The 23816-nt window shown below is 40.9% G+C and overlaps 1 protein-coding gene across 1 annotated transcript in view; it reads right to left on the bottom strand.

Annotated features, from left to right (window-relative positions):
- LOC142759533 (receptor-transporting protein 3-like) overlaps positions 1–147 on the bottom strand; it is a 38216-nt gene extending 38069 nt beyond the window's left edge. Inside the window, exon 1 of the mRNA XM_075861802.1 lies at positions 8–147. Coding sequence (XP_075717917.1) covers positions 8–147 — 140 coding nt within the window. The remainder of the gene's footprint in view (positions 1–7) is intronic.
- Positions 148–23816: the final 23669 nt, after the last annotated feature.

The raw sequence follows: 23816 nt of genomic DNA on the forward strand, positions 1-23816 counted from the left end.
AGGTTACCTTGCAAAGGTGCACTGCGTGTACTGCAGATATCCCTGCTGTGCCTGGAGATGTTCATCCACAGAAAAGCTCCACACATGGTTAATTCCCTGGTCCTCTCTCTCATTCTCAAAAATGTTTTTCCATGTATATTCCTCCATTTTTAGCTGCTGCTCAGTTTATGTGTGTGTGCTGTTAGTTGCGGAGCTTCTCTACAGATATCAGAGAAATGAAACTAAAAGTGAATGTCTTATTCTTAGAGGGATTGTCCTGAAGTGGAGAAATGCAGTTAAAGGGAATGTGTCACTAGAAATTATTATTTTTTTCCGTTAAACAATTAGTATTTAAGTGATTACATGTTGTTTTTTTTTTTTTGTTTTTTTTCACAAGTCAGGAAATATTATAAATTAGATTCTAATTTATAACATTTCCATGTGCTGGTCACTAGAGGGAGCAGTTCCCAAAATTGCAGCATGGTCACTGTGGTAAAGCAACCTCATTGATGTATGCTGCAAATTTGGGGTAGACACACTCTCTCTAGTGTCCTCACACTATCCCCCCTCCCTTCTTCTGGCTAGTGCCAGGAGAAGGAAGGGTTTCAATGTCTTCAAACCTCCTACACTGTGTGCCACCATTTTCTGAGCGACTGCACAGTGTAGGAGGATTAGATACAGGGCTCAGCAGACAGTATCACACGAACATACACGAACATAATACACACATCATATACACGAACATAAATTACCTTCTCCTGCCGCCGCGCTGGTCTACGCTCCCCTGCCGGGGCCAGAAGTCGTCATCTACTGTCCGGCAGCGGCTTCCGGTCCACATGAAAATAGCGCCGGATTTCGCTCTACGACCTTCCTTTGGTGAATGAATGCCATGACTAAGAGCACTTGACGTGCTTGAAACGCGTAGGCTCACTATACCTACCGACTACTGCCTTGATGCCAAGTCTGCCTGTTATCGAATTTTAGAAAAGCTTTTTGATACGAATAAAATTGGGAATACGTTCCTTTTTAACCACATTCCTGCAGCGCTGGATCAACTCTTTCTATTCTACTAAGGAGAAGTCAAATCAGGAACACTCTACTAATATCACCAAGAATTCTAATCAGGTTAATTTTTTAGGATCCAACGATCCGGATGCGTTAAAAGAAAGACTTTCCATAATTTTGTCAGATCTGTAAAATTGAAAATCTGGTTTGATGCTCAACGTAATGAAAAAATATTAGATACTAATCCGCATGCTTTTTGTCTTAATAGTTATGGTTTACCTAATAAGAGCAATTTTCAGCCGCCTATAGTGTCACATTCCGTTGAAACATTCGTGGAATCAGTCAAAAGGGATTTATATGCACTGGGCTCCTCGACACAGGGTAACAACATTAAATATCCGAACATCACTACTGTTGAAATGCAGGCACTGAAAGAATTGGTCCATAGCCAGGACCTCACTATTAAACCCGCTGACAAAGGGGGTGTGGTCGTGGTTATGGACACTAATATGTACATTGAGGAGGCTAAGAGACAATTAAATGACCCAAGTGTATATAGGATGCTGAAAGGTGATCCTAAGTTTGATATTGAATGCAGTATTAAGACAGTAAATAACCAAGCTTATGAGGAGGGTATTATTGATCGGGCCCTGATGAATTTTCTTGTTGTTGTACATCCCATCACACCTTATCTGTATTTACTCCCAAAAATACACAAAAGCTTAATTAATCCCCCCCCGGGCGCCCTATGTCGTCCACGTGCTGTCCGTGGTGTTCACACACCCATTGACTTCAATGGGCGGCTAGGGCCGTGAAAACGCACCAATATAGGACATGCAATGAGTTTCACGCAACGGATTGTCTGCTGAGACAATGCATCCAATTTTATTCAGCGGTGTATCTATAGGAGCCTTAGTCTTATATATATGCTATCTCCTATATGTATGTAAAAATTTATTTATTTTTCAGGAGTAGGGAGTAAATATTTGTCTCTTGTGCCCCTGATATTTTAAGACCCTAGCAACGCCCCTGACCATAAGAAAGTTTGCTCCCCTCTGTGCTAGCGATTTGTAGGGGTCTGAGGACATTCACCCCGACAGTCACATAATTTGATACATTATTATGTATAACCTAAGATGTATAAAGTGAGAGCTGAGCAGTGTTCACACGCCGTGGTCAAATATGCTTATTTTACGAAAATTGGGGCAAAAAATAAAAATAGACTACGACATGTGAACACAGCCTAAATGTGTAGGGAGCAGCTTAAATAAGAATTCTCAGGTATACTATAATTGGGGTAAAGTGCATAATTTGTAAATTGTAGCAGTTCTTTAACAAGCTGTGGTGTTCAAGTACTATTTAGCTAGAGGGGCATAAGTGGGCAGCGCCACTTCTAGTGTCTAGAGCAGTGGCGGATTAAGTAGACCATAGGTGCTGGGCTGTTACCCAAACTTGGGCCCCTCTTCTCCACCGCCAACCTGCCGCGCCGTAACTATTGCTAACACTACCTTTTTGCGCAAGCATTAACAAATGGGTGTTACGATTCCCCTTTCACAGGGCTGTGTCCCTACATGCTGACAGTATCACACTGTGTAAGGACACATCCTCCTGATAAGGGGATTGGTAACACTAATTTTTCTATCAGTCCTGGACTGCACAAAGACTTTATGTGGAATACAAGGATTTCCTATAATAAACATGTCAGGAGAGGTGACAGATTCTCTACAAATCCAGTGACTCACAGGTGACGACGTCTCAGATGCTAGTAGTTTTTTTTCCTCTTTTCTTCAGAAAAGCTCATGACAACTTCTCCCGGCCATGCCCATTTCTGCAGCCCCTAAATATAACATCACCATGCACTGCGCCCCTGAATATAATTGTGTCACACACTGTAAAGTAAAGCACCACATACACAGTGCCCCCTGTAGATAGCGTCAACCCCCAGAACAAAGCTCATTATATATATACAGTGCAAAACAAAGCTCATTATATATATACAGCAACAGAACCAAGCTCAGTACATGAATACAACACCAGAACAAAGCTCAGTACAAATACATTTCAGTACAGAGATCATTTGCAAAGTCAGGTTAGCAGCTTCCAGTATGACCTGAATAATGTTAATCATATACTGGGAGTTGCTTATACCCCAAAAAATAGTACACTCCACAATCTGTAAAGATCATACAGTAATAATTAGGCTTCGTTCTCACCTGCGTCGTGGTTCCGTTCATGGGTTCCGTCAGGGGAACTTCAATGGTAACACTTCAGTTTCGCTGACTCGTGGTAATGCAGCACGTTGACGTGGTTTGCAGCTGTATCATTGTAAGACAGCAGCTACTATATGTACAGTGAAGGAAATAAGTATTTGATCCCTTGCTGATTTTGTAAGTTTGCCCACTGTCAAAGACATGAACAGTCTAGAATTTTTAGGCTAGGTTAATTTTACCAGTGAAAGATAGATTATATAAAAAACAAAAAAAAGAAAATCACATTGTCAAAATTATATATATTTATTTGCATTGTGCACAGAGAAATAAGTATTTGATCCCTTTGGCAAACAAGACTTAATACTTGGTGGCAAAACCCTTGTTGGCAAGCACAGCAGTCAGACGTTTTTTGTAGTTGATGATGAGGTTTGCGCACATGTTAGATGGAATTTTGGCCCACTCCTCTTTGCAGATCATCTGTAAATAATTAAGATTTCGAGGCTGTCGCTTGGCAACTCGGATCTTCAGCTCCCTCCATAAGTTTTCGATGGGATTAAGGTCTGGAGACTGCTCTAGGCCACTCCATGACCTTAATGTGCTTCTTTTTGAGCCACTCCTTTGTTGCCTTGGCTGTATGTTTCGGGTCATTGTCGTGCTGGAAGACCCAGCCATGAGCCATTTTTAATGTCCTGGTGGAGGGAAGGAGATTGTCACTCAGGATTTGACGGTACATGGCTCCATCCATTCTCCCATTGATGCGGTGAAGTAGTCCTGTGCCCTTAGCAGAGAAACACCCCCAAAACATAATGTTTCCACCTCCATGCTTGACAGTGGGGACGGTGTTCTTTGGGTCATAGGCAGCATTTCTCTTCCTCCAAACACGGCGAGTTGAGTTAATGCCAAAGATCTCAATTTTAGTCTCATCTGACCACAGCACCTTCTCCAAATCACTCTCAGAATCATCCAGATGTTCATTTGCAAACTTCAGACGGGCCTGTACATGTGCCTTCTTGAGCAGGGGGACCTTGCCGGCACTGCAGGATTTTAATCCATTATGGCGTAATGTGTTACCAATGGTTTTCTTGGTGACTGTGGTCCCAGCTGCCTTGAGATCATTAACAAGTTCCCCCCGTGTAGTTTTCGGCTGAGCTCTCACCTTCCTCAGGATCAAGGATACCCCACGAGGTGAGATTTTGCATGGAGCCCCAGATCGATGTCGATTGACAGTCATTTTGTATGTCTTCCATTTTCCTACTATTGCACCAACAGTTGTCTCCTTCTCACCCAGCGTCTTACTTATGGTTTTGTAGCCCATTCCAGCCTTGTGCAGGTCTATGATCTTGTCCCTGACATCCTTAGAAAGCTCTTTGGTCTTGCCCATGTTGTAGAAGTTAGAGTCAGACTGATTAATTGAGTCTGTGGACAGGAGTCTTTTATACAGGTGACCATTTAAGACAGCTGTCTTTAATGCAGGTACCAAGTTGATTTGGAGCATGTTACTGGTCTGGAGGAGGCTGAACTCTTAATGGTTGGTAGGGGATCAAATACTTATTTCTCTGTGCACAATGCAAATAAATATATATAATTTTGACTATGTGATTTTCTGTTTTTTTTAAATATAATCTATCTCTCACTGGTAAAATTAACCTAGCCTAAAAATTCTAGACTGTTCCTGTCTTTGACAGTGGGCAAACTTACAAAATCAGCAAGGGATCAAATACTTATTTCCTTCACTGTATATACTGTACGGGTATTTTCACACAGGGCAGATACACTGTGTAAAAGCACTGCCCTGTGGTGCAGTTTTTCGGCCAGGAATGGCAGCTGCGGAAAACTAAGCAGAAAAAAAAAATGGATACTTACTATGGCGACGCTTCCCTCCTACATCCTGCAGCACTGGGATGATGTTTCATCCCATGTGACCGCTGCAGCCTGCGATAGACTGCAGCGGTCACATGGGATGAAACGTTGTCCCAGGAGGCCGGCCCGGAAAAAGAAACAGAAATCTAGGTAAGTATAAGATTACAATTTGTTGCGAGTTTTACTTCCCTATTGAATTAAATGGGGAAAACCTGAAACAAATAAGAAGCATTTACGCAAATACAATTAACATGCTGCGGATTAAAAAAACAGACCGCAGGTCAATTACTGAGCCTTTTTCCCGTTCATCGTGTGGGTGAGATTTTTTCAAATCTCACCCACTCTATTGCTACTGCATTTGGGCTTGTCCACACGTAACAGAATTGCTGTGTATTTAAATACGCAGTAAAATACAGTAGCAGCAAATTGGGTGATACTTATCAAATCCCATACACGCGCTGCATAAAATTTCTGACCAGAAATAGACCTGCGGTACGTATTTTTCGTACCGCAGCATGTCAATTCCTGCTGCGGAAAGTGGACTGAATTGCTGCGTTTTTTCAGAGATGTCACCATCCCCCAAGCATTGAGAAAAACGCAGCAAAATCCGCACCATTTTATGCAGCCAAAAAACGCAAGAAATGGTGCTGTTTTTCCACAGCAGAATTTCTGCTAGTTGCTGCAGAAATGTTCTGTAGCAATTCCAATACGTGTGGAGAAGCCCTTATAATGCGGATTTAGGGTTTGTCCACACACAACAGAATGGCTGCAGAAAATTTCTGCAGCAATTCCGTTGAAAGTCATAGGCACACATGAACACGTACACATCACACACTATATACACACACACACATGAACATATCACACACTATATACATACTATATACACACATGAACACATCACACACTATATATACACATGTACACATAACACACTATATATATATATATACACACATGAACACATCACACACTATATACACACATGAACAGATAACACAATATATATACACACATGTACACATCACTTACACTATATATACACACACATGAACACATCACACACTATATATACACATGAACACATCACACACTATATATATATATACACATGTACACATCACATACACTATATATACACACATGAACACATCACACACTATATACACACACATCACATACACTATATATACACACATGAACACATCACACACTATATATACACACATGAACACATCACACACTATATATACACATGTATACATCACATACACTATATATACAGACATGAACACATCACACTATATATACACATGTAAACATCACATGCACTATATATACACACACACACATGTACACATCACAAATATGCACATTACATGCACACATTATACACATATAAATGACACATTGTAAACACACATGCACTTACCTTTTATGTAGAATAATTGTGAAGGGAGTTGTGCAGCTTGATGGCCCGACACAGTGCCGCAGACAGTCTCCCCTCCCCCTCCCTCAAGTCCCGAATGATAACAGAAACAGCCCGAGGAGAGGTGTAAAGAGTAGGGAGAGGGGCTGGAGGGGGAGATTTGTTAGCAGCACAGACTACAGCTGCTGATACAGTCGGGCTGCAGTTCTTAGCTGCTGTGCCCTGAGCCTGAGGCCAGAAGCTCACCTAGAAGGCAGGCCGCCGACACTGATCGTTGGCGCCCCCATCTAAGTTGCGCCCGGGGCACTTGCCCCGCCTGCCCCCCCCCCCCTATCTACGCCCCTGGTGACAGTAGTAAAACTAGTTTTGCTTGTTTACTTTGTGTCTCCTTTCTGCAACGGTTTTATAGTGGTGTAATTGTAGCTTGTTGGCATTGTTCTAAAGAGTTTGTGTTCCAAACAACAATAATTTACATACTCAATGAATGTGCCTGTCAATGGTATGTCAGCTCAATCCTACTGTATAATCAGGTTATACACACTGAGAAATTCATAATATCCCTGAGGGAGACGTGTTTACTGTAGGTGTATTGAGAATCTCTTTCCGTGAAGCCAAAAAGCCATTGAGAGCCAGAGTGCAGCGGAAGTACAAAGACAAAAAAATGGGTGGCGTCCGGTGAAATGTTAGAGAGAATGGCAGCAAAATTGTGAACCACCGGAACCCCTTGCTTGTATTATTTCCTTAATAGGTCTCAAATCCTGAACCATTTTCCATTTCCTTGCAGAATTCTTCCTTATACAAATAATGGAAGTGTTACAAGGGTTTAAAGTTTCTGACGGTCCAGTCCTGTGGTGGCCACGGCTTGTTATTGTTAGATGTAGAGTGACTAATGTCCTTGGACTTTCCCATCTATAAATACGAGGCCTTGGCTGTTGGTATCCTTAGTCATTTTTTAAAATTACTTATTATAAAATTTAAAATAAAGATTTTGTTTGTATAATTTTACCCCAAAAAAAAATCTAATATTATAACAAATTATGTTAAAATATTCCTAATATATTGTAAATATTAAATATATTTTTTCAATATTAAATCTTTAAGTACACGCCCAAATTTTGCCTTGAGGACAGAACAGTGTTTTTTTAATTTTTTTCCTCTTTGTATCCCGGCGCATATAACGTTTGTATGTTTTTGCTCGACGTAGCTGTATCAAACTATTTTTTGCAAGATGAGTTGTACTTTATGTAGGTACCATTCTTTTGGTATATTCACATTATCGTTTAATTTATAAATAATTTTATTTTGGCAAAAATGCAGAGAAAAGCAGTTTTGCTGCAGTTTGCATTTTTTTTTACAGCATACATCAATCATCATAAATGATTCTGTAAATTTGTTGTACGGGTTGTTACGGTTGTCTGGATTTACATAGATGTCTAGTCGGGGGTCCAAATTTGTGTTGCTATTGAGGGTGGGGATAGACTGTAGAGGCGAGTAGCCAAAGATGTCTGGGCAGCAAACACTTCAGTTATCAGGAGGTCATCATTGTGGTCTTGACTGGATAGAGAAGTTAAATTAATAACTCCAATCAGGGAATACATCACCTGTGAGTCACTGGATTTAATTATTGTTTATTCTGCATGTGTCTGATTAGTACTGTATTTACTTATATAATCTGTGACATGCTACTCTGCAGACCGCCAATGTACAGGGTGGGCCATTTATATGGATACACCTAAATAAAATGGGAATGGTTCGTGATATTAACTTCCTGTTTGTGGCACATTAGTATATGGGAGGGGGGAAACTTTTTAAGCTGGGTGTTGACCATGGTGGCCATTTTGAAGTCGGCCATTTTGTATCCAACTTTAGTTTTTTCAATGGGAAGAGGGTCATATGACACATTAAACTTATCGAGAATTTCACAAGAAAAACAATGGTGTGCTTGGTTTTAACGTTACTTTATTCTTTCATGAGTTATTTACAAGTTTCTCTTTGTTTACAGCCATTGACATGTCGCAGAGGTTAACACGTGAGGAGCGGATAGAAATTGTGTTGATGTCTGGTGAACGCAGTACCCGGGTCATTGCAGCAGATTTCAATGCAAGATACCCTACGAGACCACCCATCTCCCATGCTACAGTTTGCAAACAGCTTGCCAAGTTTCGTGAAACTGGTTCAGTGTTGGATTTGCCCAAATGTGGACGCATGAAAACTGTCACTAATGAAGAAACATCAGTGGCTGTCCTAGCTTCATTCAGCAAGAGCCCACAACGTAGCAGTCGCCGCATGTCACTGGAGAGTGGCATCAGTCGAACATCCCTTCGGCGGATATTAGCTACTCACAAATGGCACCCTTACAAACTCCAGCTGCTGCAGCATCTCAACGAGGATGACCCAGATCGGCGCACTGAATTTGCTGAATGGGCAAAACAAAAATTGGAACAGGACCCTCAGTTTACACAGAACATTTTGTTCAGTGATGAGGCAAACTTTTATGTGAATGGTGAAGTTAACAAACAAAACCACCGCTATTGGTCTGACACTAACCCACATTGGATAGATCCCTCCAAGACTGTTGGAACACAAAAATTGATGGTATGGTTGGTATATGGGGTACAAAGATAGTGGGGCCATTCTTCATCAATGGAAACCTCAAGGCCACGGGATATCTGAAATTGCTACATGATGATGTGTTTCCCTCTTTATGCACTGAAGCTGGTACGTTCCCTGAATTTTTCCAGCAAGATGGTGCACCACCACATTATGGGTGTCAGGTCCGAGCATTCCTAGATGAACAGTTTCCTGGAAAGTGGATTGGTCGTCGTGGGCCAGTTGAATGGCCCCCTAGGTCTCCCGATCTGACCCCTTTAGACTTTTATCTTTGGGGTCATCTGAAGGCAATTGTCTATGCTGTGAAGATACGAGATGTGCAGCAACTGAAACTACGGATATTGGAAGCCTGTGCTAGCATTTCTTCTGCGGTGTTGCTATCAGTGTGTGAAGAGTGGGAGAAGAGGGTTGCATTGACAATCCAACACAATAGGCAGCACTTTGAACACATTTTATAAGTGGTCAGAATCTTGTAAATAACTCATGAAAGAATAAAGTAACGTTAAAACCAAGCACACCATTGTTTTTCTTGTGAAATTCTCGATAAGTTTGATGTGTCACATGACCCTCTTCCCATTGAAAAAACTAAAGTTGGATACAAAATGGCTGACTTCAAAATGGCCGCCATTGTCAACACCCAGCTTGAAAAGTTTCCCCCCTCCCATATACTAATGTGCCACAAACAGGAAGTTAATATCACCAACCATTCCCATTTTATTTAGGTGTATCCATATAAATGGCCCACCCTGTAGAATTAGTATCTGACCACTATATGGTCACTGCATGGCAGTTTTATTGGTTATATTGGTCTTTGTATCTGTGTTTCATGTTTATGAGGAGCGTGACTGAACAGAGCAAAATTCACCATGCCGCGCTGCTTTTTTTCAGCCGCTCTCTAGATTTCAATCCTAAATCATCCTTTTATTCAGTTTCATTACTTTTAGCAGCATTTTCCTGACCAATCTAATAATCCAGAATGTGTGGTATACAGTATGTTTCAGAGAAAAGAGAGTTTAATATAGTAACGTGCTACATATATAGCAACACGCTATGTTTAGATTTTAATGTTTTTGTTGAAATAGCATGACTACAATATTTTTCCCATAAAGTTAGTATACATCTAGGAATATTAAGACATGTAAGGGGTAACCAAAAGCAGTCATAAACATGCCAGTGTTATAAATCTTCATTTCATCTGGAGACAGTCTGTAACTGCAATCTTTTTTGTTGGTACAAAAGGGATAAAGGGTATTCAAGTTTTGCAAGCATTGTTCCTTTAGCAGTTGCCACAAATCGGTGTCCAGCTTGGCGCCGTGACTCAACCAAGCTATAGGTTGATATTTGCATTTTTTGATGAGGTTTAACCCCTTCCCGACATTTGACTTATCCATACGCCAAAGTCGGGTAGGGGGAAGTATGGAACGGGCTCACGGAGTGAACCCACTCCATATGATTCCGGTGTTGGCTGTATGTTACAGCCGACACTTCAGAGTAACAAGCGGCATCGCGCTCGAGCGCGATCCCACTTGTTTAAATCGATAAATGCTGCGGTCTATACCGACCGCAGCATTTAAATCGTTAGAAAGAGGGGGGCGACACCCTCTAACAGCTCATCGCACCCCCCCACAATGCAATCGCGGGGGGGCGATGGTTGCTATGGCTGTATATGAAGGCCCCCAGGTCCGCCATCTGTGTGCACCTATTAAGTCCTGCAGGGCTTAATAGATGCCTGTCAGAATCACGATATACTGCAATACATTAGTATTGCAGTATATCGTGCAAGCAATCTAACGATCACTGGTTGAAGTCCCCTAGGTGGACTAATAAAAAAAAGTAAAAATTAGTTAAAGTTTTTTTTAATGTAAAAAATAAATAAAAAAATGACAAGTTCATTTTCGCCTAGAGCATAGTAAAAAAATAAATAAATAAACATAATTGGTATCGCCGCATCCGTAAAAGTCTGAACTATTAAATATATAATTATTTAACCCGCACGGTGAACGCCCTAAAAAAAATTTAACCGCCAGAATCTCCAATTTTTGGTCACTTCATTTCCTCCAAAAAATGAAATAAAAAGTCAAAACGTCGTATGTACAGAAAAATTGTATTATTAAACACTACAGCTTATCCCGCAAAAAAGAAGCCCTCATACCACTTAATCTACAGAAAAATAAAAAAGTTATGGCTCTCGGAATTTGGCGACAATTTTCTTTTTTACTTTTTTAGTAAAATATAGAAAAAACTATATATATTTGGTATCGCCATAATCGTATTGACCCACAGAATAAAGTAAACATGTTGTTTTAATTGCACAGCGAATTCCGTAAAAACGACGAGGCAAAAAACAATGGAGGAATCGCTGTTTGTTTTTCATTTTCTACCCCACAAATAAAAAAAATTCCATTTCCTAGTACATTATATGGCTAAATAAATGGTGCTACGAAAAACTACAACTCGTCCCGCAATAATCAAGCTCTCATAGGACTATATCGACGGAAAAATAAAGAAGTTATGGCTTTTGGAAGGTGGGGAGGAGAAAACGAAAATGAAATTCTGAAAAAGGGCTGCGGCGGGAAAGGGTTAATGCTGTGACTCAGCCTAGCCAGAGGCAGAGACATTTGTCTTTTTTTGTGAAATTTAGCAGAGTGACTTAGCCGAGCCACAGGCAGACATTGTCTTTTTTGGTAAAGTTTATTGCTGTGACTCAGCCGAGCCACAGACAGAGACTTCTGTCTTCTTTGGGCAGGTTTAGAGCTGACTCAGTCCAGCAACAGGCAGAGACATGTCTTCTGTGGCTAGGTTTAGCGCTTTGAGTTAACCGAGACACAGGCAGACACATTTGTCTTTTTTGGTGAGGTTTAGCAATGTGACTTAACCGAGAAACAGGCAGAGTAATTTGTCTTCTTACTGCAGTTTAGCGCTGTGATTCAGCTGACCCACAGGCAGACATTTTACTTTTTTTGGCGAGTTTTAGCGCTGTGTCTGAGCCGAGCCACAGGCAAAAACATCTGTCTTCTTTGGTAAGATTTAGCCCTGTGACACAGCCGAGCCATAGGCAAAGACATATTTTTTTGGGCGAGGTTTAGCACTGTAAGGCTGGATTCACACGAGCATGTTACGTCCGTAAAGGACGTAACGTATTTCGGCCGCAAGTTCCGGACCGAACACACTGCAGGGAGCCGGGCTCCTAGCATCATAGTTATGTACGATGCTAGAAGTCCCTGCTTCTCCGTGGAACTACTGTCCCGTACTGAAACCATGACTACAGTACAGGACCGTTGGCCCGCAGCGAGGCAGGGACTCCTAGCGTCATACATAACTATGATGCTAGGAGCCCGGCTCCCTGCAGTGTGTTCGGTCCGGGACTTGCGGTCGTTATACGTTCCGTCCTTTACGGATGTAACATGCTCATGTGAATCCAGCCTTACTCAGCCAAGCCATAGGCAAAGGCATTCATTTTTTTTTGCCAACATTTAGCGCTGTGATTCAGCCGAGCCACAGGCAGAGACATTTGTCTTTCCTTGTAAGATTAAGGATTAGTCAAGTTCAGGTTGGCACTGTGACTCAAATGAGCCACAGACGGTTTGCTGGTACTTTTTTTTCTCCAGAAAAGACATACAGAAATTCCTTGCATTTTTAAAAAAGAGGTCAGATAAAGTTCAGTGAGGATGGTCTTGCTCAATGAAATCTTAAAAATGGTAGACACTCCAGGACCTTTTCCCTCAATTGTTGGTGTAGAATCTATAATGTTTGAACCACTAGAATCAGTAACAGGGTATGTCATGGCAGCTTTGTAATCATGACTACTAATACCAAGTACCTTGTCAAAAACATATATTTGGACTTCATGCTGTGTGATGTCCTTGATTCTTTATGCAGAGAATCCATTTGTGGATATTTGGAAACATTATGTCATTGTTACTATTAGCAGCAGGACTGCTGCTTATCAATGATTTCTGTTATGTCCATGTTTTGGCATTGCTAGGCAATGCCTTTGGTCTGGGTCTGGATTTGGTCATAATTTAGCATTGCCTGGTTAATTAGGACGGAGTACTTTACTTGGTCTTATATATACTTTAGGCCTGGATTGCTCAGGTGCTGGTTATACTGGCTTCTGGTATGTGCTAACTTTTTCCAGATTCTAGTTGGTGACTCTGTTCTTGTCTATGTGTTTGTTTGTTTGTTTGTTTGTTTGTTTGTTTGTTTGTTTGTATTGTGGGACCTGTTGGCACTCTGAGAGATCTAGTTTTTGTGGTTTTATGTGTATCCTGGGATCAGTAGTTCCACTGGTTTGTCTGTGTTTCCTGTGTTTGTGTTTCCGTTTAGTCTGCTGCCAAGCTGTTGCCTTACTCTGCTGTGGGATAGTATTCAGCTAAGGTCAGTGAGTGCTGTTAATTCTTGTCCACTGTCTATTCAACTGCTTGCCTGCTATTCATCTGCCATCCACTCTATTTATGCATCTTCTCTATATCCTACCACCCTCAGTATTCAGTTCCGCTCATCCACTGGTGAGTTACTTGTGCCTTCTGTTTTCTGTCAGTATTGATGCATGCTTCCCCCATGTGATCGCGCTTGTCTGGTATTGCAGTCTTGAGCACCACCAGCGGCGTAACATTATAACCAGCCCCGCCGTGAGCCGCATCATGTCTGATTCTACTCCTGTGCAGATTTTGACTGATCAAATTTAGACTTTGGGTTCTGTGATGCAGAATGTTCCAGCTCGTTTGGTTTCTCAGGAACAACTTAATCGTAATATGCAGGGTGGATACTCCTGTGGCGTGTCCTGGACCCCATATAAATTTACCTTACCATTTTTCTGGTGACTGTTCTCAATTTAGACATTTTTGTGAGAGTTATAGATTGTATTTTTCTTTGGGGTCTAGATCTTCGGGGTCAGAGACCCAGAGAGTTAGAATTATTAAGACTCTGTTGCAAGGGGATCCACAGTCTTGGGCTTTTAGTTTTAGGCCTGGAGATCCTGCATTACTAAGTGTGGAAGCATTCCTGTCAGCTTTGGGGGTTCTCTATGATGACCCAGGAGCAGCTACTTCAGTGGCTACTCATCTTCGGGCTTTGAAATAGGGAGACAGGACAGTTGAGGAAAATTCAGCAGAATTTAGATGGTGGGTCACTGTTATTGATTGGAATGATGCCGCCGTCCGTAGTCAGTATCGTTTGGGCCTTTCTTACCAGGTATGAGACCATGGTACAATTTCCCTTGTGTGATTCTTTTAATAGACATGTCTTTAGCCATCAATATTGTCAGGCGTATTAGGGAGAGAAGGTCGGAGAGGGAGACTGCTTTGTGTCAACCTGTTGATATCTCTTATCTTAGTGTGGCTGAGAAAGAACTATAGCAGCTGGGTACCCTGAGGCTTTCTAGGGAAGAGAAAGATAGGAGATGTTGTTTATGTCTTTGTTGGTATTGTGTTAAAGAGGGGCATTTTGCCCAAAAATGTCCTCTAAATTAGGGAACCTTCAGAACTTAGAAGTCAATGGAGAGGTTCTTCTGGGCGTACTTTATTTTTGTACCAAAAATATTGTGTTGTTGCCCTCTAAGATTAAATGAGAGGACATATCTTTTAATATGCAGGCCTTTGTTTATTCTGGTGCTGCAGCAGATTTTCTAGATTTTGATTTGGCCAAGAAGTTCGGTATTATCCCTGTACCTCTGGAGAAACCCATTGACATTTGTTCATTGGATGTTACTCCTGTGTCTGGAGGATCGGTAAGATATCGTACTCCTGGTCTTAAGTTGTCAGTAGGAAGCATTCACTGTGAGACTATTTCTTTTCTGTCAGTTCGCTCTCCTTAATGCAGTGCTCGATTGAACTTCAGGATAATTAGTGCAATTGCGAAAGTTTTGCTCACGAAGATGTTTTAGTTCCATGATTCTAGTCTGAGTTAACAGTCTCCAGGGTCTGCCTGTTGAGTATCAAGAATTTGTGGATGTTTTTTGTGAAAAATCTGCAGATGGTTTTCCCCCTCATATAGAGTATGACTGTTCCATTGATTTAGTTCCTAGTTCCAAGATCTCCAAGGGGAGGAATTACTCCTTGTCTGCTCCTGCTGCTGGGTTTTCTTTGTGGCCAAGAAAAATGGTTCTTCATCCCTGTATTGACTACAGGGGACTTACTAAGATTACCATCCGCAACTGTTATCCTCTCCTCCTCATTTCTGAATTATTTGATCAACTCAAAAAGGCTGTTATCTTCTCTAAAATTGATCTTAAGGGGGCCTATAATCTGGTAATCTGGTTAGGATCCGGGAGGGGGATGAGTAGAAGACAGATTTTAACACGCACGGGGCATTATGAATATCTTGTGATACCTTTTGAGCTCCGCAATGCCCCAGCTGTTTTCCAGGATTTTATTAACGATGTGTTCAGAAAATATTTCGGTCTATTTGTTGTGATTTACTTAGACAATATCTTGATTTTTCCTAGTCTTTATAGGAACATCGTGTTCATGTCAAAAAGGTTTTACTAACATTGAGAGAGAATTGTATTGTTGCTAAGATGGAGGATCCTTGATTCTAAGTGGGGTGACAGAGAACTCCATTACCTTGTTGATTGGTGGGGCTATGGCCCAGAGGAAAGGTCCTGGGAACCGGCTAGAAACATCCATCCTGATAGATCGATAAGAGCCTTTCATTTTGCCAATCAAGATAAACCCAGTATCAAGGGCACTTTAGCCCTCCTTAAAGCCCCCCCCCCCTTTAAGGAGGGCTAAAGAGCCCTTGATCATGGGTTTATCTTGATTGACAGGACTGCTGTTAATCAATTATTTCTGTTATATATGTGTTTTTGATCGTTGCTAGAAATAGCCTTTTGTCTGAGTCTGGATTAGGTTATCATTCAGTTTTGCCTGTTTATTTATGGCGGACTACTTTTCTTGAGTTTATATACAGTATACTTCAGGCCTGGATTACTTAAGTGCTGGTTATACTGGTGTCTGGCATGTGCTAACTCTTTCCAAATTCTAGTTGGTGACTTTGTTCTTGTCTATGTGTTTGTTTTTACTGTGGGATCGGTTGGTCCTCTAAAAGATCTAGTTTTTGTAGAATGGTTTTATGTGAATCCTGGGACTAGTTGTTCACTGTTGCTACACGCGTTACTAAGGAAGCTGCAGCTGACAGTAGTTTAAAAGAATGCCGCCAGCAATGATCTTTTAGGTCAGAGGAAGCGCTACACTTAGCGTGAAACAGGCCGTAACCTGCCATGCAATCTGCTTTGTCCTCCCTTATACGCTTTTATTTTTGCTGGATGCCACAATAAAAGAAAGAATACAACCATATGGGTGAGTGCCGTAATTTTATCCTCCTCACTATTTGTTATACACAGACTGCCTAAATTTCTCTTACTGAGCACCGCCAAAGTTTTGGATAAGAAACTACTGTCCCATTTTTTGCTCTATGTACCTGCTCCCTATTCAAAAGGTTGCCTTTAAAGCTGGAAGGAAGGACGCAGTTGTTTGTTTTTTTTCACTTTGTACCTCGAGACAGGAATTACAAGTAATAAGCACAAAAATCCTTCATGGCAGAATCCATCAACTTTCTGAGAAGGAAGTGCATCCCTTTTGGACTATAAACTCGTTACAATCATATATTTCCTGTAATCGAGCCCTGAGGGGCCTGAGAGCCTATAAGGAAGCTTCTCTCTACCAAAATGACATTGCCTTTCAGGCAAAGCGGAAAGAAGCTCATTTAATCCACTCGTTGAACCAAGTGAAGATTATTCTAAAAATAAATTAAAAAGAGTACGTACAAATTACAACTGAGCTTTGTAAAGCTAAATTGGAATTGAGAACCAGACTTACTGAACAACAAATGAATGATTTCTCTAAGAAATTAGAGAAAAAGCTTGTCCCGATTAAAGCTGAGATAAAAGAAAGGAAAAAAGATAAATACCTTAGAGATAAAAAATATTTTGATCTAGGAAAATTTGTTTGTGAAAACCTTGGTAACAGTGATCACAATATAGTTACATTTTACCTATACTGTAAAAAACAAACACAGGCTGGGAGGGCAAAAACACTTAATTTTAAGAATGCCAATTTCCCCAGGATGGGGCTGCAATTCAGGATATAGACTGGGAAGAACTAATGTCAAATAATGGTACAAATGATAAATGGTAGATTTTCAAATCTACTTTGGGTAATTATAGTGCAAAATTTATTCCTATAGGTAACAAGTATAAACAACTAAAATTAAACCCCCCATGGCTTACACCTTCTGTAAAAAGGGCAATGCATGACAAAAAAGGGCATTTGAAAAATACAAATCTGAGGGTATATCTGTAGCCTTTTTAAATTATAAAGAGCGTAATAAAATCTGTAAAAATGTAATAAAATTAGCAAAAATACAAAATGAAAGGCAGGTGGCTAAGGATAGTAAAACAAATCCCAAAAATTTCTTCAAGTATATAAATGCAAAAAAGCCAAGGTCTGAACATGTAGGACCCTTAGATAGTGGTAATGGGGACTTGGTCACAGGGGATCAAGAGAAGGCAGAGTTTCTAAATGGGTTCTTCAGCTCTGTATATACAACAGAAGAAAGAGCAGCTGATATAGCCGTTGCCAGTGCTGTTAATATATCAGTTGATATACTGAATTGGATGAATGTAGATAAGATCCAAGCTAAATTAAATAAAATAAATGTGCACAAGGCCCCGGGACCAGAAGGGTTACACCCTAGAGTTCTTAAAGAGCTTAGTTTAGTTATTTCATTCCCCCTCTTCATAATATTCAGAGGTTCTCTAGTGAATGGTATAGTACCAAGAGACCAAGAAAAACGTGGTGCCTATTTTCAAAAAGGGCTCTAGGTCTTCCCCCGGTAATTATAGACCAGTAAGCTTAACATCCATCGAGGGGAAAATGTTTGAGAGGCTATTGAGGGACTATATACAGGATTATGTGACAAAAAATAGTATTATAAGTCACAGCCAGCACGGTTTTACTAAGGACAGAAGTTTCCAAACCAACCTGATTTGTTTTTCTGAAGAGGTGAGCAGAAGCCTAGACAGAGGGGCCGCTGTGGATATAGTGTTTTTGGACTTTGCAAAGGCATTTGACACTGTCCCTCATAGACGTCTAATGGGTAAATTAAGGACTATAGGTTTAGATAATATAGTTTGTAATTGGATTGAGAATTGGCTCAAGGACCGTATCCAGAGAGTTGTGGTCAATGATTCCTACTCCGAATGGTCCCCGGTTATAAGTGGTGTACCCCAGGGTTCAGTGCTGGGACCACTATTATTTTACTTATTTATTAATGATATAGAGGATGGGATTAATAGCACTATTTATTTTTTTCAGATGACACCAAGCTATGTAATATAGTTCAGTCGATGGAAGATGTTTGTGAATTGCAAGCGGATTTAACCCCTTAACGACCGGCGTATAGTGTTTTTACGTCGGCCGTTCAGTGTAGTTCTTCTGAAGTGTCGGCTTTTCACGTCGGCACTTCAGAAGAATTTTTCTGTCATCATGCGGGGATCTCCTGAAGATCGGGCTGTTAGTAACAGCCTCGGGCTTCAGGGCAACGATCGGAGACCACTAGCAGTGGTCTCTGATCATATTTAACCCCTCAGATGCGGTGCTGAATAGCAAGTGCCGCCTCTGAGTGGTTTGGGAGGGAAGGGGCCGCATCGGAGCAGTTTTCGCGGGGATCTCCTGTAGTCCGGGCTACTGGTAACAGCCTCGGGCTTCAGGGCAATGATCGGAGACCAATAGCAATGGTCTCCGATCAGTTTTAACCCCTCAGATGCGGCGCTCAATAGCAAGCGCCGCATCTGAGTGGTTTGGGAGGGAGGGGGCCACATCGGAGTGGTTTTCCCGGTCATAAGGTAATCTGCTTCTGAAGCCAAGGCTGTTAACAACAGCCAAGGCTTCAGAGTGATGATCGGAGACCAATAACAGTGGTCTCCGTTCATGTGATCACTGTGAGAAACATTCACAGTGATCACAAAATCCTACCTGTCTCTCTGTCTCTCCTCACACTTGTTACTTTGTATGAGAAGAGACAGAGAGAAAATTTTACTGTGACACCAAAGACACAAAATTACAAAAAATCTAATATATAAACTTTATATAAACTTTAATTGTATACCTAGGCTAGGGTTATCCTTAGGGCATGTTCACACGTGGCTGAGTTTTTCCGCTGCAAATGTTGGTGCAGATTTGGGGCAATTACGTAACGAATCTGCACCAATATTTGCATATTTCACAGGTAGTTCAGATGTTGCAGAAATCACAGTGGACTTGCCACAGATATCAGTTTTTGCATTGCAAAGGCTGAAATCCGCAGTGAAATTCCGCTTCTTCTCCGCAAAACAGACAGTGCATGCTGCGGAGGGAAAATTCTGCACCGCAGCCTATGGTCCGCAGCAGAGTTTTCCGCAACGTCTGAACTAACTTTCCTAAAAATGGATAGAAACAAATGTAAAAAACAGTCGCTGTGGAATTCCACAGCAATTCCGCCACGTGTGAACGTGCCCTTAGGGTTAGTCTAGGGTTATTCTAGGTTCTATTCTAGAGTTAGTCTAGAGTTAGCCTAGGTTTAGTCTAGGGTTAGCCTAGGTTTAGTCCAGGTTTAGCCTAGGGTTTTTGTGTAGCGTACATGTGTGACATCTGCGTATTTTTTTTGTGCAAAAAAAAAAAAAAGTTTTATAGTCTACGTGTTTGTTCGACATCAGTTTTTTGTGAACCGTGCTTTTGTGACGTTCGTGTATTTTTGTCTGTGAAAAAAAAAAAGTTAAGAAAAAATAATACAATTTGTCTGTGTGTGCGTCTGGTTACAGTCTCTGTTGTACGTGTGTGTAATTACAATGGCCCATAGAAGGTTCACGGTGGAAGAGGCATACGTCATGTTAATTTCTGACTCTGATGAAAGCGATACAGAAACCGCGTCCGAGGTAAAATGTTGTCTACCAGTGCTAGTGACGACAGTGATACGCTTTCTGCAATTCAAGTGTCGCTGCAGAGTCCACACGCACCGGGCATGTCGCAGAAGTACCACAAAACACGGCCCACTCTACTCCCCCAGAATATATTGAGTGGGTACCCACAGAGTCATTTTCCCCTAATAACCCAGAATTTATTGCCACACCAGGGATAAATATTAATGTGGAAAATTTTACAGCCATCTATTTATTTTTTTTAATTTTCATTACAGATGAACTATTGGAGCTGGTTGTTAACCAAACAATTCTTTGCTGAAAAGGCAACGTCCTCCTATGCAAAGCAGTGGCACCCCACAAATACTGACGAACTTTAAAAAAAATTGGGGCTCATCCTCAACATGGGGTTAGTGAAAAATCCCTCAATACACATGCCACACCTGTTTTTCCAGTCGTTATGACCAGAAGCAGATATGAAGTGCTAATGTGCTTCCTTCATTTTAACGACAATCACCAGGCCCCCCCGCAGTGATCCAGACCGTGACCGCCTGTATAAAATAAGGCCCCTGATAAAAACTTTGGAGGATTCATTTATGCCGGTGTACAACCCCGAAAAAAAACCTAGCGGTGGATGAATCGCTGATGAGTTACAAAGGCAGGCTCTCATTTCGCCAGTACATCCCCTCAAAGAGAGCAAAATATCGGATTAAAATCTACAAGCTCTGTGAGAGCGGTACAGGCTACACATCTGCCTTTCTAATCTATTAAGGCAAAGACCGTGATATTACCCACATTATTAACTCATGTACTTTCACACTGTTTTTGTAGGGAGAACCAAAAGGGAGGGTTGCTTATTGGATAATGTTTCACTGTAAAAATGCAGCAATACTGTATTTTCTGGAAAAACCTATTTTTTATTTCTTTCCACCTATTAAAAATACTCACTATACCCCTAGATGAATATTAGCAGGACATTTATACTTGTCAAAATGACCTGCAGTACCACGGCCAATATAGAGTGGTTCCCTAAAATCAGCTCTGGCGTAAAAAGGCCTCCAAAAGCCAAAATGGACTCCTTCTATGATATGCCCTATAACGGGTCCATATAATAGATTAGACACACATATTTGGTATCGCCGTACACGGGTGAAATAGCAGAATGTGGAAAGGTGTCACTTTTACCAGTATGTCATATGGTGTTTCGAAATGGCTTAAGAAAATTGCCACTTTTGTAAAAAAAAAATGCAATTTCCATTTTTTTGGCCCAAGTTTGGACAAATTCTGTAAAAAGTATGGAGGGTTAAAACAGAAATTGAACCGCTAGAAATAGACTTTAGATTGTCTAGTTTGTAGAACACAATGTTATTTTACCATTATTTATTGGACTTTACCCATACATTAATACCATGGTGTAAAAAACTAAATTAAGACATTTTAGTGCGCAATTGAAAAAAGGGCCACCTGTGTTTTATACTATATTTCTGGTCAAAAAACATAAACTACACCTCCAAGTCAGGTATCTTTATGATCAGGATAAATGAAAAAATATATTTCAATACATTTGTATGATACAATTACCTTTATTTTCAAACTGTTACATTTTAAATGCTGAAAAATAAATTTTTCTTTTTTTCTGTATTTCCACGGCTAAAAAAAAAGTAACAATAATGTTACCTATACATATATACCACAAGAAGGAAGCACTACATGTCCCAAGAAAACAGTGCAAAATTCACATCGATACATAAAACACATACAGTGAAGGAAATAAGTATTTGATCCCTTGCTGATTTTGTACGTTTGCCCACTGTCAAAGACATGAACAGTCTAGAATTTTTAGGCTAGGTTAATTTTACCAGTGAGAGATAGATTATATTTAAAAAAAAAAACAGAAAATCACATTGTCAAAATTATATATATTTATTTGCATTGTGCACAGAGAAATAAGTATTTGATCCCTTTGGCAAACAAGACTTAATACTTGGTGGCAAAACCCTTGTTGGCAAGCACAGCAGTCAGACGTTTTTTTTGTTGTTGATGAGGTTTGCACACATGTTAGATGGAATTTTGGCCCACTCCTCTTTGCAGATCATCTGTAAATCATTAAGATTTCGAGGCTGTCGCTTGGCAACTCGGATCTTCAGCTCCCTCCATAAGTTTTCGATGGGATTAAGGTCTGGAGACTGGCTAGGCCACTCCATGACCTTAATGTGCTTCTTTTTGAGCCACTCCTTTGTTGCCTTGGCTGTATGTTTCGGGTCATTGTCGTGCTGGAAGACCCAGCCACGAGCCATTTTTAATGTCCTGGTGGAGGGAAGGAGGTTGTCACTCAGGATTTGACGGTACATGGCTCCATCCATTCTCCCATTGATGCGGTGAAGTAGTCCTGTGCCCTTAGCAGAGAAACACCCCCAAAACATAATGTTTCCACCTCCATGCTTGACAATGGGGATGGTGTTCTTTGGGTCATAGGCAGCATTTCTCTTCCTCCAAACACGGCGAGTTGAGTTAATGCCAAAGAGCTAAATTTTAGTCTCATCTGACCACAGCACCTTCTCCCAATCACTCTCAGAATCATCCAGATGTTAATTTGCAAACTTCAGACGGGCCTGTACATGTGCCTTCTTGAGCAGGGGGACCTTGCGGGCACTGCAGGATTTTAATCCATTACGGCGTAATGTTTTACCAATGGTTTTCTTGGTGACTGTGGTCCCAGCTGCCTTGAGATCATTACCAAGTTCCCCCCGTGAAGTTTTCGGCTGTGCTCTCACCTTCCTCAGGATCAAGGATACCCCACGAGGTGAGATTTTGTATGGAGCCCCAGATCGATGTCGATTGGCAGTCATTTTGTATGTCTTCCATTTTCTTACTATTGCACCAACAGTTGTCTCCTTCTCACCCAGCGTCTTACTTATGGTTTTGTAGCCCATTCCAGCCTTGTGCAGGTCTATGATCTTGTCCCTGACATCCTTAGAAAGCTCTTTGGTCTTGCCCATGTTGTAGATGTTAGAGTCAGACTGATCAATTGAGTCTGTGGACAGGAGTCTTTTATACAGGTGACCATTTAAGACAGCTGTCTTTAATGCAGACACCAAGTTGATTTGGAGCGTGTAACTGGTCTGGAGGAGGCTGAACTCTTAATGGTTGGTAGGGGATCAAATACTTATTTCTCTGTGCACAATGCAAATAAATATATATAATTTTGACTATGTGATTTTCTTTTTTTTTTTTTTTTTATATATATAATCTATCTCTCACTGGTAAAATTAACCTAGCCTAAAAATTCTAGACTGTTCATGTCTTTGATAGTGGGCAAACTTACAAAATCAGCAAGGGATCAAATACTTATTTCCTTCACTGTAGAGAGTTATACTGCGTTACATCTGTGAATAGGAAAACTGCGAAAATTGCTCTGGTTTAAAACAACTTCGGTATTAAGGGGTTAAACAAAAGTGTTTGGGCATCCAGTTGGCAAATGAAGTTTAATGTAGATAAATGTAAAGCTATGCTTCTGGGTACCAACAACCTGCATGCATCCTTGGGGGAGCTACACTGGGGGAGTCACTTGTAGAGAAGGATCTGGGTGTACTTGTAAATCATAAACTAAATAACAGCATGCAATGTCAATCAGGTGCTTCAAAGGCCAGCAAGATATTGTCATGTATTAAAAGAGTCATGGACTCGCGGGACAGGGATGTAATATTACCACTTTACAAAGCATTAGTGCGGCCTCATCTAGAATATGCAGTTCAGTTCTGGGCTCCAGTTCATAGAAAAGATGCCCTGGAGTTAGAAAAAATACAAAGAAGAGCAACGAACCTAATAA

This window comes from Rhinoderma darwinii, chromosome 4, assembly GCF_050947455.1.
Source record: "Rhinoderma darwinii isolate aRhiDar2 chromosome 4, aRhiDar2.hap1, whole genome shotgun sequence".
NCBI classification, from domain to species: Eukaryota; Metazoa; Chordata; class Amphibia; order Anura; family Rhinodermatidae; genus Rhinoderma; species Rhinoderma darwinii.